General features: G+C 35.9%; 1 protein-coding gene across 2 annotated transcripts in view; it reads right to left on the bottom strand.

The window, feature by feature from the left end:
* Nucleotides 1-15,497, bottom strand: part of raf1b (Raf-1 proto-oncogene, serine/threonine kinase b) — a 61,370-nt gene that overhangs the window by 20,673 nt on the left and 25,200 nt on the right. For both annotated transcript variants that reach the window (XM_051672296.1, XM_051672297.1), the window contains 10 exons: nucleotides 15,258-15,484; nucleotides 14,042-14,157; nucleotides 12,531-12,633; nucleotides 8,988-9,145; nucleotides 7,306-7,392; nucleotides 5,635-5,791; nucleotides 5,431-5,455; nucleotides 5,231-5,331; nucleotides 4,545-4,662; nucleotides 99-183 (listed from right to left, as the gene is read on the bottom strand). In XM_051672296.1, coding sequence (XP_051528256.1) covers nucleotides 99-183; nucleotides 4,545-4,662; nucleotides 5,231-5,331; nucleotides 5,431-5,455; nucleotides 5,635-5,791; nucleotides 7,306-7,392; nucleotides 8,988-9,145; nucleotides 12,531-12,633; nucleotides 14,042-14,157; nucleotides 15,258-15,455 — 1,148 coding nt within the window. In that variant the 5' untranslated portion in view covers nucleotides 15,456-15,484. The remainder of the gene's footprint in view (nucleotides 1-98; nucleotides 184-4,544; nucleotides 4,663-5,230; nucleotides 5,332-5,430; nucleotides 5,456-5,634; nucleotides 5,792-7,305; nucleotides 7,393-8,987; nucleotides 9,146-12,530; nucleotides 12,634-14,041; nucleotides 14,158-15,257; nucleotides 15,485-15,497) is intronic.

A 15,497-nucleotide genomic window follows, 5' to 3' on the forward strand; every position in this document is an offset into this window, starting at 1 on the left:
GATTGAGATTTCTTGCACATGTTGAGAGTGTCGTGAAATGTGGGTTGGAGAAATATCATGTAAAACCTAATTTTACTTTGATTTTCCTGTCGTTTTACCTGAGAACAGCCACTTCATTGCGAAAGGCCTGAAACTGCTCTGGTGTCGGATCTGTGACTTTTAAAATCTTCACAGCAACATCACCTGAACGGAGCACACTCATTAAAAAACAGCCTTTTTGCCCTCCAGTGTATAAATAATATATGTATAGGTTAATTGTGTGTTTTAATAACATCTGACACATTATTCTCAAGCATACATAAGCACTGTTCCAAAACCTAGTGAGCTGCCTTGCTGTCTGCTGCCTACATAGGCAGCTACTTTCTAAGGCAGTACCCAAACTGAAATGCATAAGCGACTTTGGGTTTGTTTGTTCAGAAAGTAGCTTCCAAATATGGGCAGTTGTGGATTGTGTTTTTTTGTGGGGCTTATTTTCAGTATTCAGTCTGCGGTTTTTGGGCTTGCTGGAGCTTATTAACACTTAGCACAATATGACCCATTGTGTATAATATTTATCTATAGTATGTGTAATACAAATCATGTATTCATTAAATAGATTAAGTGATAGCAATTGGGCAATTATCCAGCATTTAATTTTTTTATATGTACTGTAATATCAGTTGTGTGAACAAAATAAAACCACACTAGCATCCATTTAAGCAACTTTGCTCAGGAGAGGTAATGCCAGGTAGGTCACATGTTTTTTAATGTCATAAATATTTATGCATTTTATCGGTTACAATATTAGAACACACAAAATGGTTTGAATTTTGTTGATTCATAATTTTTTTTTTTCATAAATGTCAGTTTTTATTTTGCTGGATTATGTTGAATAATTACAAATAAATAGTATTTTAATGAATATTTATAATAATTTTTATAAATAGCCATTGGAATAAAAAGTGTGCTAGCCCCAGTGTTGTCTGAAATTCTTAAAAAAAAAAATATATATACCCCTTCCTCCGGCTAGAAAACTAAGGGTCACTTATACTGGGCTTGTTTTTCCAGCCCAAGTTGCTTGTTTCTCTGGAAAATTCTAGCAACACAGCTCACAAGTCAAGTCACAGAATTTTGAATGCTCTACAAAAGCAGCAATGGACCATTTCACATTTGTGGGTTTGTAACTTGCAGGGTAAACTTCTATAGTGTTGAATGGAAGACCACAGCAAATATTATTTTTTGTGTTCCCATTTGCTCCATCAGCAAAAGAAAAAAATCCACTATTACATTTCAACAACTTTCCAAGAGGAAAACAATAAAGATGGATTACATCAATCGATTTAAATCTTTGATCAATCAAATTAATTGCATTTCAATATTTACTTAGAAATGCCCCCTAATAAAGATATCTTGTGTATAGTCATTAAAATAAATTATAAATATATAATAAATCACTGATTCTTGAGATAAGGGACAAAACAGTATTAAAATCTGAGTTTTTATTTTTTTTATAATAAATTAATTTGAAATGGATATATTTGTATACAAAGGTCTCAGCTAATGAACCATGTAAGGGAACAGGTTTTTATAGAAATGCTTTTTTTCTGAAAATTGACATTTATTCACTTTATAACTTACATCTTACTGAAATATCTGTCAACTCTGTCAGACACACTAAAAGAATGCTATTTTAATTTGATCCATAATAAGAATGTAAAGTCTTTATCTAATAATGGTATTCAGTAAAGGAGTTAAGTGATAAATACATTCTATAGTTTTTTTTTTTCTTTTCTGTTTTCACACCATTCAGAAAAAAGTTGACAAAATTTTATATTTTTCCATCTTAACCATGTGTTGTGCACTGGAGCCATTTTGTTTTTTACTCAGTTGAAGCTGCCTCTATAACCTAAACTAAAATGCCAAAATTAGTCATAACAGAAATGATCATAATGGGATTACGGTGTTAAAATGTTGAGGCTATGACCGCAGAGACTTAAACATTGTTAAACATAAATAAATTAAAAAAATAAAAATAATGACCAGACCATGTGTCCTACTGGAGCATCCACCATGAGATAAATAAATAAAAAAATTATGACCAGACCATGTGTCCTATTGGAGCATCCACCATGAGCAGGAAGTGGGAAAGGGTTACTCAGTGTTATAGACCATGACATTGTCTGATTTATTCAGGATTATCAAAAAATCTGACAGAGTTGATGCAAAGTGAGGACACAACTTTGATTGGCAGTTTATGGAAAACATAATTTTAATTTTACTTTATGTATTTTTTGATATCTTACAGATCCCTACCTTTCAGTTGATATTTATATTTATGAATTTGTTGCATTTTTAAACACTTTGTTTGGCAGTTTAACATTGTGAACTCTTGCCGAGGACAGGTTAAGTTACAAGTGCTTCCAAGTAAAGAGCATGCATTTAAAATAATTCTAATTAAATTATTTAAAAATATACAGTTGAAGTCAGAAGTTTACATACACTTAGGTTGAAGTAATGAAGACTCATTTTTTTAACCACTCCACAGATTTCATTTTAGCAAACTATAGTTTTTGTAAGTCGTTTAGGACATCTACTTTGTGCATGACGAGTAATTTTTCCAACAATTGTTTACAGACAGATTGTTTCACTTTTAATTGACTATATCATAATTCCAGTGGGTCAGAAGTTTACATACACCAAGTTAACTGTGCCTTTAAGCAACTTGGAAAATTCCAGAAAATGATGTCAAGCCTTTAGGCAATTAGCCAATTAGCTTCTGATAGGCTAATTGGAGTCAATTGGAGGTGTACTGGATTTACTTTAAGGCCTACCAGCAAACTCAGTGCCTCTTTGCTTGACATCATGGGAAAATTAAAAGAAATCAGCCAAGACCTCAGAAAAACAACTGTGGACCTCCACAAGTCTGGTTCATCCTTGGAAGCAATTTCCAAATGCCTGAAGGTACCACATTCATCTGTACAAGCAATAGTATGCAAGTATAAACACCATGGGACCACGCAGCTATAATACCGCTCAGGAAGGAGACTCATTCTGTCTCCTAGAGATGAACGTAGTTTGGTGTGAAAAGTGCAAATCAATCCCAGAACAACATCAGAGGACCTTGTGAAGATGCTGGAGGAAACAGGTAGACAAGTATCTATATATTCATAGTAAAACGAGTCCTATTTCGACATAACCTGAAAGGCTGCTCAGCAAGGAAGAAGCCACTGCTCCAAAACCACCATTAAAAAGCCAGACTACAGTTTGCAAGTGCACATGGGGACAAAGATCTTACTTTTTGGAGAAATGTCCTCTGGTCTGATGAAACAAAAATGTAACTGTTTGGCCATAATGACCATCATTATGTTTGGAGGAAAAAGGTTGAGGCTTGAAAGCTGAAGAACACCATCCCAACCGTGAAGCATGGGGGTGGCAGCATCATGTAGTGGGGGTGCTTTGTTGCAGGAGGGACTGGTGCACTTCATTAAATAGATGGCATCATGAAGAAGGAATATTATGTGGATATATTGAAGCAACATCTCAAGACATCAGCCATGAAGTTTAAGCTTGGTCGCAAATGGGTCTTCCAAATGGACAATGACCCCAAGCATACCTCCAAAGTTGTGGCAAAATGGCTTAAGGACAACAAAGTCAAGGTATTGGAGTGGCCATCACAAAGCCCTGACTTCAATCCGATAGAAAATTTGTGGGCAGAACTGAAAAAGCGTGTGCGAGCAAGGAGGCTGACAAACCTGACTCAGTTACACCAGTTCTGTCTGGAGGAATGGACCAAAATTCTAGCAACTTACTGTGAGAAGCTTGTAGAAGGCTACCCAAAAAGTTTGTCTGAAGTTAAACAATTTAAAGGCAATGCTACCAAATACTAACATAGTGTATGTAAACTTCTGACCCATTGGGAATGTGATGAAAGCAATAAATGCTGAAATAAATCATTCTCTCTACTATTTTTTTTGACATTTCACATTCTTAAAATAAAGTAGTGATCATAACTGACCTAAGACAGGGAATGTTTTCTACGATTAAATGTCAGGAATTGTGAAAAACTGAGTTTAAATTGCTAAGTTGTATGTAAACTTCTGACTTCAACTGTAAGTAATAAATGCCCTGAGTAAACACATTTCCTTTAGATTTAATTTTTTCAGTATTTTTATTATTGTGAATTTCTTTATTTGTTAACAGAGGAATTTTATACATAGGACATGTTTTGTCCCTTATCTCAACAATCAATGAAATATTATAATTAAAATACATTAAATCATATACATTTATTGTTCCAGTAGACAAGTAAAGCATTTAGACAGTACAAAAAGGGGCTTTAAAAGTCACAATATTGTTTAATTATTGGTCTATCAGGGTTCCCACTCTTTTCAAGGCACAATTTTCTTTTCCACTGTGCTATTCGCAATGCATTCTGGGATAGCAATTATTATTAGTATCTTTTGGAACAGCCTTCAAGTCAGATGTGCGCCTATGATGCCTCACTTTTTTAAACAAAGCTAATGATTGCAATAAAAAAAAAATGTATAAAATTATGAGGATCTTACCATGCCACTTCCCTTTGTAAACTGTGCCAAAAGACCCTGAGCCAATCCTGGAGAGGAAGACCACCTCTTTGGCCTCAATCTCCCAATAATAGCTGGAATCTCTCTTCTCACGAGGACGCTAGTAAACAACATGTTATCCTCACTACAGAGATCATTTGACAAAGTATGCTTTAAACTAATACAGTAAACTAATGTTTATATTACTATGTTTATTTAAAATTAGGGATGCACTGATGACAAGATGAATCTATATCGTTTTGACTGTTATTTGTATTTATTTTTTTAAATGTTCACAATGTGAATCTTCCATATATAATTTTTTGTGCTTCAAGTAAAATCAGACACTGAAACATTAATGTACAATATAAAAGATGGACAACACTTTAGTACTATCATGGCATAGAAAAGTTTACAAGAATTTGAATAGGGAAAAAATAAGTGCTGACATTATCTGCTTCCAGAATCATCCAAATCAGACAAATACTGATATAAAAAAATACAATAAAAAATGCTAACACTGGCCGATACAATATATTAATTGATACATTGTGCATCCCTTTTCAAAATTCTTTTAAAACTTCCACTTGTATGCAGAAACTAATCTGATGATGACATTTGTTTCATTCTTGTATGATTCAAATAAAAATTACAGTAAAAAAAAATAAACTGATATTTCTGGCACTTACGATTCTGTTTTTTTCCTGAGTGTTAGTTGAAGGTGCTTTTTCCCTCTGAGCTGGAACTGGGGTTTTCGACCACTCTATTGGGCTTCGATTTTGAGGGCTTCCTGTGAATTAATATGACAAGAAGAGAGAAGAATGATCCCTTATATAGACCTTAGCTTTATTGAGAAATCTTTGAGGAAGAAGTGAAAACAAACCCTTACCTGATTCTTCACTTCCTAATGCTTCCTATAAATGAAGAGTGAAGTACTATTTTAACATATGGAAAATCTGACAGTACACAAAAATAGTTTATCCAATTAAGCCATAAGGGGCCATTCTAATCTTAGGATATAACATTGCAAATTATTGCAAATCAATATAGTTCTAATTAAGGGGTCATTTTGAACTGAATGTTGATGTCTTACCTGATAAGCGGCTTCATCTACTGGTTGGGTAGTGCTGACCATGTGGACATTTGGGGTGGATGTGGACAGCACCTTATTATGACTGAGAGAAACACCAGGCGACGGCACTGGGGTGATGTAGTTGAAAGCATTTGGTGTGGAGTATCTGTGATAAGGACTGGAGAAGTGTTTCTGCGTCAGTCAGTGAAGTCTTCGCACTTGGTCACTGCATGTAGGAGTGTTACTTTTCTGAAAGGTCTTATGACAAGTTTGAGTTTGGAACCAGATCTTTCCACTGACTGGAACATCATATGAGTTTAGAATTACATGAGGGTGAGTAATCATTTTTGGAAGAACAATCCTTTTAAATCTTTATTTACAGTTTAAAAAGATCATTCAATCTTGATTGGCTATTGAAAAATACCCTTAAACCCTGATAGGCCATTCCAGTTTAGCAGAAGGTTCTATGGTCATTCTTTTCAAGGCAGATGTGATGTTGGTTAACCTGCTGGTTATGGAGTAATATTTGTGCCACAATTCTGCACACGCAAGATTATATTTTGAGCTTTTATGTGCGTGTATGAGTGTGTATATTTTGAAAAACTTACATTACATTAAGTTAAGCCTTACAGTATTCATAGTATGTCTATAATCCATGGGGTAAATATCTCTTGTAATGATAACTACAGTATATATAAAGTGTGTACTGAACTTGGAGCACTGTGGCTGTTGGCTCTTCTGCTACATTTACACTGAGATGTTCATGGTTGCTGTAGCTACCTCAACTATCCAATCACAGAGCACTTGTTAGCAGCTCCTAATAGCCAACCCAGATGTAGGAGGCAGGACTTGTCGGAATACGGGTGGAAAAATCAAGTAAGCAGTCTAAAGGAGCACACGCAGAACACATACGTGACAGAGCAAGATCTCGCACAAGCAAAAATCAATGGAGTAACATAAATGTCAGAATTCTGTGCAGATGTTGACATCAGCACACATTCAAACATTGAGCGCAAATCTTGTTTTTGTTTGCTCAAAATGAATTAATCTTTGCAAGATGATACATTGCTTTGTTCAACTCAATGCTGAGTTCAAGCACATGCAACATGCATGACAAAAAGTTGTGCACTCAAAATGTCATCTTGTGCATGCAGAACATTTTTGTAAGATCAAAATATCATCTTGTACTTGCAAAATTATATTTTGAGCCCACAAAAATGTTCCTTGTGTGCAAGATGATATTTTTAGCGCACAAAAAGTTATCTTGCATGCGCAGAAAATTTTTGTGCTCTCAAAATATAATTTTGCACATTGTGGCACAAATATAACTCCATAGCTGGTCACTATTTATAACTAACAACTAGTTAGTTGTAAAGTTTCATGACATGCACAATTTTCAGATAAAACCAATAACATGGCCATGTACTTCAAGATGGAACAATGGACAGGTATAATTAAAAGGTGTAACTACATTTTCTATAACTTTAAAAAGATACCTTTACTATAAGGAACTATAACTATTACCAAATACATTTACTAACTATGCCTTTTAATACCCTCAATACAAGGAACAAAACATTTGAAAATCCAGCATCAAGATGGCAGCTGGACATGTTTTAATTTTCAAGAGGAATGGTGAACTGTTTGTGTCAGATCAGTAGATTTGAGCTACGTAGAGAAACAGGCATTTACCTGAAGGGGAATCGAGAGTTTTGCATCCGCCGGGATGATGGGGGAGGGAGGGATGTAGTCCCATTCTCTCCTGGAGTGGGGAACAGCCTGGAAGAGGAACATGACAAAGGTGTTTGACACAAAATGTGTCTAAATTGTTTTGCGAGTGCACTCAAAAAAATTACAGTACTGTGCAAAAGTTTTAGGCAGTTGTGAAAAATTTAGTATAGTGAGAATGTTTTAAATAATGCCATGAATATTTTTTATTTATCAATTAACTTCATACAAAGTGCAGTAAACACAAAACCTTCTCCTAGGTACACTTGCACACAGCTTTTGAAGGTTGTTTCAAGCATCTTGGAGAACTTGCCACAGTAATATGTATTTAGGCTGTCTCATTTGCTTCCATCTCTTCATGTCTTAGACTGACTTGATGTTGAGATCTGGGCTCTGTGCAGCCCACACCATCTATTGCAGGACTCCTTGTTCTACTTCTATTCTATTTGCAAAAGGAATGTTCGAGAAACTAAAATATTTCCTATTGACACACTAAAGCAGAAGATATAAAATAACCATCTTAAGACAAATGGTTTTGTGAAACAGTTAATGTGCCTGAGACTTTTGCACAGTACTGTATATTAACAGTACAGCTATTATAGCAACAAATTCACTGGTATGTTGGACCAATAAAGATTGTCCTTATTACTGTCTTTTGCATAATCCTACATTGTAAATGGATAGTTCACCTAAAAAATGAAAAGTCTGTCATTAACCCACCCTCATGTTGTTCCAAACATATGACTTACTTTCTCCTGTGGAACACAATTTGTTAGGCAGAATGTTCAGCCTCAGTCACCATTCACTTTCATTGCACCTTTTCCATTCAATGAAAGTGAATGGAAACTGAGAAAGAATGTTATATAGGTTTGGAATAACATAAGAGTGAGTAAATGATAGGAGTTTCATTTTTGGATGAACAATTCCTTTAATAAAGGAGGGCTTTGGGAGGAATTCAGGATGAAGTAACCAGCATCAGAAGAATGGACCATTGTACCATGCACTGCCTGATTTTCATTGATAGACATCTATAAAGCTCAAAGTATAGCAGGCGACTATGCAAAACTCTTTCTGTGCACTTTGGATCTGTGGCATAAAGAGACTTCTCTTGAACTAAATCTACATGTCTATCTTCACTTGAACACTGAATGTAAACACTGATTATGAAGCCTTTGGGGTATCTAAATGCTACATAAACCCACATTACACAAAATCATCCCATAAATGAATAGATGCATTACTACATTTATAATGGAAAGTGTTAAGACTAGGTTTCCATAACTTTTGCATTTTTGCCAATTCATTTCCATTACTTTTATAATCCTTTGTGATTACTGGATACAGATTTTTAAAAACATAATTTTATAGATTGCCCTCACCAAGAACAATTTATAGACTTAACATGAAAAAATTATTGTGAGGTAAATTATTATTGTAATCATTATTGTAATGATAAACACACTGGATGCAAGAAACACAATTTCCTCGTACATTTTTTTAACTGACGCTGAGGTACCTATTTTCTGCACTAATTCTATGATATGCTTTACGAAGTAAAGCAGGTTGCACATATATTTTCCTGTGTCATTTCTTTGAATGCATGTCTGCTAAAGGTGGTGTTTCTATAAGTGGTCTTTAAAACTCACAAGAGCTGTCGAATGTTGCTCCAGTCCACACACATGGTGGGCACTTTGGTGCTGCAATGCTCGTGAAATTTGTAGCCACATGTCTGACACCTAAAGCCGTGTAGGAGAAACTTCTGACATATGTCACAAAAGGCCAACTTTAAAAATGTTTTTCGTGCCTGTGAAGAGTCGATGAACATATCAAAGTTAGACAGATAAGTTATAAACATGACAAACACTTGGTTTCAAAAACCTAGAACTACCTACCTAGACAACATTTTAAAAGGTACTTCACCTAACAATGAAAATAATTAAAGTTTATTTAAGTGGTTATTTACAGAATTTTCATTTTTGGGTAAACAATCCCTTTAAGTTATTTCCCAACGTGCAGGTTAGTCCAAAAGGCTGGCAACAAAATTATCCTGACTTCTAAGATAACTTGTTTTGCCCAAATTCTAAGGCAGAACATATATATTTCATTAAATATCGAAAAGCACCGTAATTCGTAACCATAACAATTCTCTAATATAAGCAAAGTACTTATTAGTAGGGTTGCCATCTTTGGTTAACTGGTTGGTTACATGACATGGGCTGACATTAAATGGATATTTCACCCAAAACTGAAAATTCTCTCATTTACTTTATGCCATCCCAAATGTGTATGACTTTCTTTCTTCTGCTGAACACAAATGAAGATTTTTAGAGGAATATTTCAGCTCTGTAGGTCCTTGCAAGTGAACACTGTAGGTACCAAAAATGTTAAGCTCCAAAAAGCGCATGAAGGCAGCATAAAAGTAATCCACACGACTCCAGTGGTTAAATCAACAATAGAAACAGATCAATATTTAAGTCCTTTTTCACTATAAATTCTACTCCCTGCCAAGTAGGTGGTGACATACACGAAGAATGCAAATCGCCAAAAACAAAAGAAGAAGAATTTTAAAGTGAAAATGGAGATTGACAGTAAAAAATGACTTAAATATTGATCTGTTTCCACCCTCACTTATAATTTCGCTTCTGAAGATATGGATTATTTTTATGATGCTTTTATGTGCTTTTGGAGCCTCAAAATTTCGGTACCCATTCACTTGCATTGTATGGACCAACAGAGCTGAAATATTCTTCTAACAATATTTTTTGTGTTCAGCAGAAGAAAGTAAGTCATACATATCTTGGATGCCATGAGGGTGAGTAAATGACGGGAGAATTTTCATTTTTTGGGTGAACTATCCCTTTAAAACATTAATTCATACAGTATGAACTTTAATACAATTAAAATTAGCCATAGGATAAAATACAGTTCCGTAAAAATCACAGAACATCAAGAACATCAAAAGCAGTATTACACTATTACACTAGACACTTTTTCGTTTTCCTACTGTGCTAACAATTGGTGCTTTGCAGAGCTAATGTTGCATAATAATTATTATGGACAGTATGTGAATTGAGATGCAGGGGTTTCTCCCAACCTACATGGCCTGATGTGTGTTCTTGACTTTTTTTGCCACTGAAACGTTAGTGCCAGCTTTAAGGGTCACACGTTTCGCTACAAATATTTTGTGTACGTAACTCAATTTGGAGTTACTTCAAGACTTTTTCCAAAATTTCCATTTTGGTAACTTTATACCCATCATATTTATTTTAATTTCCTTGATATTTAGTATATTTAATAACGCTTTTTTTTTCCTATTTATGATGAATTATGCTCAGGGGTTAAACTGGTCTGGAAATATGTTCCAACACCTTTGATAAAAACACCTTTGTCGATCCATTCCATTTCTTCTATTGTCAGGTCCAGTATATGTTTGCTCCATTTTTGTGTAGTTTTTTTTTTACCTTTTGTTTGTTTTCTAGCTAATGAAAATGCTTCTATTCTTCTATCTACACTGCCTGGCCAAAAAAAAAAAAAAAAAGTTGCATACTCTAATATTTAGTTGGACCGCCTTTACCTTTGATTACGGCTCGCATTCATCATGGCATTGTTTCGACAACCATATGCAAAGTTACAACCTTTATTTCCATCCAGATTTGCATTAATTTTTGGCCGAGATCTTGTATTGATGGCGGGAGAGTCAAACCACTCTGTAAAGTCTTTTCCAGCACTCTGTGGTGGCCAATTCATGTGTGAAAATTATTCCTCATGCTTCCTGAACCACTCTCACAATTTGAGCTCGATGAATCTTGGCATTGTCATCCTGGAATATGCCCGTGCCATCAAGGAAGAAAAAAATAAATTGATGGGATAACCTGGTCATTCAGTACATTCAGGTATTCAGCTGACTTCATTTTATTGCCACATAATGTTGCTGAGCCTAGACCTGACCAACTGAAGCAACCCCAGATCATTACACTGCCTCCAGAGGCTTGTACAGTGGGCACTATGCATGACGGGTGCATGAGCTTCCTGCGCTTCCCTTCTTACCATGACACGCCCATCGCTTTGGAATAGGGTAAATCTGGAGTAATCAGACCACATGACCTTTTTCCATTGCTCCACAGTCCAATCTTTATGTTCCCCAGCAAACTGAATCATTTTTTCCAATTACCCTCACAAACAAGTGGCTTTCTTGTGGCCACGCAGCTGTTTAGTCCCAATCCTGTAAGTTCTCGTCACATTGTGCATGTGGAAATGCTCTTACTTTCACTATTAAACATAGCTGTGAGCTCTACTGTCAATTTTTTACTATGTGACTTCAAGTGTTTTAGTGATCTCCAATCATGATCATTCAAGATTTTTTTTCCGACCACATTTCTTCCAGGAAGCTGATGGTTCACCACTATCCTTCCAGGTTTTAATAATGCGTTGGACAGTTCTTAACCCAATTCCAGTGATTTCAGCAATATCCTTACTTGTTTTCTTTGCTTGATAAAAGAACTGTTGCCAGCTGAAACATATTAATCACTGCAATAATGATCCAAGCATAAGCTCTGCTTATTTAAACCCAAACGACACTTTTCTTTTGGCCAGGCAGCTTAAATAGTAGTTACTAAGCCCTTAGTGTGAACTTTACATCCCAACTTAAGTGAGACCTCATGCATAGCAAAGCCAATAATTTGCCCCTTCTGAAACACAGTAACATCTTTTCCACAACCACGGGATACGTCTTCCGACATGGTTGTTTAAGAAATGAGAAGCTACACACTGCATCAGTTAGGGTTAAAAGAATTATTGCCACCTGAAACATATGAATCACTGCAATAATGATCCAGTCATAGGCTCTTAAGTATCTGCTTATTTAAATCCAAACGGCAACTTCTTTTCTTGGCCAGGAAGTGTATTTTTATAATTTAATACAAATAAAATCATTACAAATTATATTATCAGCATAACAATGAGTAAGTTTTAAAATCTATTTCAGAATTTTATTATACTAAGATTTTCTGAAATGAATAGTGAGCCAAGTCTGCCATACACCTTGTGGCACACACTTTTTTATGACACACAGCCTCAAATCAGTCACTTATGAGGTTCCATTTCAGTTATGATGCTGCCTTAGAAGCTAGCTGGCTATGTAGACAGAAACAAAGGAAAAAAATCAATTCAAGAATATTATTTCAACCCACAAAATTGTGCGTCGTCAGGGGTACGTGATCTAAGACTTCAACCAGCAGCTCCTCTCCCACGAGTGAGGTAGAATCAGTGTTCCAATCCATCCGGCACTTTTTGCTAAATAAATAAAAATTTAGTGTTTGCATTAATTGAGCATAGAATGAAATCTGTTATAAAATCTTAAGTTGTTTATGACTTTTGCGCTGTTTTCAAAGTATTCTGAAGTCATATGATAGCTTTTTGTGAGCAACAGACCAAAATGTAAGGCTTTATTCTCTGATAATCTTCCTCTCCAGTGAGCTGTTAACCACTATGCTCAATGAGTCGGATCACTCCAATTCATGACCAAATAATTTCAGACCATTTTTGTGACCATTTTCTGTGTTTACTTTAAAGGTGCACTCAGTAACTTTTGTCTGTGTCATCTTGTATAAAATTTGTATTCACAGTCAGCCATGATTACTTTAATCAATGAGTGAAAGTGTCAAATAACAGGACGTTTACTGAAATTGAGCGAGTAGTATTCGGCTGGTCATGTGATTCTAACATGGTAGCCCCCATGTGCGGACCCTCTCCATGTAGAATAAAACAGCTTTTATAATGTTACTGTTATGGCGGGAGTCTTCATTTTAATGTGAGTGGTCATGATTTCCTACATATATTGCAAAATTACAATGTCTTTAGGAGTCAAACGTTTTTAATGAGGAAAAAATTACTGAGTGCACATTTAGATAAAAAATAAACAAACTGTTGAAGTGTTCAAGGGGAGATTGGTGGTGTTATTGGTGGTGTCAAGATTGTGGATGTCTGGGGACCTGGGTAGCTCAGCGAGTATTGATGCTGACTACCACCCCTAGAGTCGCAAGTTCGAATCCAGGGTGTGCTGAGTGACTCCAGCCAGGTCTCCTAAGCAACCAAATTGGCCCGGTTGCTAGGGAGGGTAGAGTCACATGGGGTAATCTCCTCATGGTCGCGATTAATGGTTCTTGCTCTCAATGGGGCGCGTGGTAAGATGTGCGTGGATCGCGGAGAGTAGCATGAACCTCCACATGCTGGGAGTCTCTGCGGTGTCATGCACAGCGAGCCATGTGATAAGATGCGTGGACTGATGGTCTCAGAATCGGAGGCAACTGAGACTTGTCCGCCGCCACTCAGATTAACCGCACCACCACGAGGACCTACTAAGTAGTGGGAATTGGGCATTCCATATTGGGGAGAAAAGGGGATAAAAAATGTTTTTCATAATAATAAATATTGTGGATATCAAGATTTTCTTGAATTTAAAATATGCTTCTCACATAAAGCTACCAGACTATTTTTATATATTATTTTTATGTTACTTTGTCCTCATTCACTCTCATTATAACAATGTGGCCATTGTTCAAAAATTCAGCTTTTGTGTTCCTCAAAAGAAAGAAAAATCATGTGGGTTTGGAACGGCACGAGGTTGAGCACATTAGAACATTTTCATTTTTGGGTGAACTATCCCTTTAACACTTCATTGCACTGCTGGCCTGGGACTTACTGTTTGGTATGTTCTGCATGCAGCTTGAAAACAGCACAGCATTCTGGCTGAAGTCCACGAACTTTCAGGGCTTTGATGAGGCAGTTGTGTAATGTCATGCCTGGTCGCACATTCACCTATTAGACCACACCATTTCCAGAGTTTTTCATTTGAATGGAAAGAAGTAAGAAACAAGCTAAGGGTATATAAATGCAGACATTATAAATTATAATGGGCAGGGACTAAAATTTAAATGTTTTTTCATTTGGGTTCGTTCTGAGAAAAACTGTATTTTTTTGTACCATTTCAGAAGTTCCGCAGCCTCCTTTCCAAAAGGTTACCGGTTAGAACAAAATAAAAGAATGGTTAATTACGTTCTTTTAAAAATGACAGTAGTCTGCGCTAAGGGGTGGGTGAAATACCAATTGCAGTGTTGCCAGATCTCGCAAGAGAAACAAGCAACCTGGTCTGGAAAAACAAGCCCAAAATAAGCCACTTGCCTCTTCAAAATAACAGAAAATAAGCCATTTTTTCTTTTCTGTGTGGCGGATTTATCGGCATAGAAATCATAACAAGCAGTTACTTAACAGTTAAGTATAATTTTATTTACAGATCTGCTTCTGAGCAAATCCATGACAGCATCAAATCTGTATTAATGCATCATATTTAACAATAATTCTGTGACGACTTGAAAACACCTGAGAAATATACTTTTTACCTCTAATAATGTTTTATAATTAGAATTAGAATTATACATTGTTGTTATGTTATAAAGGTCTTCATTCAGAGAATATGACATCCACAACGGGGCAATTGGGCAAAGAAATGTGTGATGCAGCAGTTTCCTTCAGGATCAAAGCATGTTTAATTTTTTTGGGCAACATGAAGTGGTGTAGTTCCAAAAATTTACTGTGATAAATCCTTTGGCATTTAGTTTCATGAAAAAATTATCGGAAACAAAATTAACCGGTTATAACCAGTTACCAGGATTTAAAAATAAAGTTTTCACTCCGGAACGTTTTTAGTCCCTGATTATGGGTATATTTACTATATTGAAATATCTTTAATAGCACTTCCATCAGTAAAGAGACGTAAATAATTAAAGCACAATCATTAGAGGCATCCACCAAATGAAAAATTTGTTTTACAGTCACTATTATGTTATTCCATGCTCATTATATTGTCTCAAACATTCAAACACCATGTTCTAAAACAACATTGATTATTTCCAAGTTACCACAGTGCGTTGTTTGTTGGGCAGGTAGACGCGGATTGTGCTGCTAGTTTTCGAGTCTGGGATTCTCCCATCATCTGATAATCTGCGGTAAGGGTAGTTCTTGAGAATGGTGGGAGACATACAGGAGTCTTCAAATACAGAGTCTTTGTATCCAAACCCATGACTGATGCTTTTCCATGCCCCTTGAATATGCTCCATCACGGCAGGCAGCAGAGAACTTCAGCAATCTGCCATAAGAAC

This window comes from Myxocyprinus asiaticus, chromosome 35, assembly GCF_019703515.2.
Source record: "Myxocyprinus asiaticus isolate MX2 ecotype Aquarium Trade chromosome 35, UBuf_Myxa_2, whole genome shotgun sequence".
NCBI classification, from domain to species: Eukaryota; Metazoa; Chordata; class Actinopteri; order Cypriniformes; family Catostomidae; genus Myxocyprinus; species Myxocyprinus asiaticus.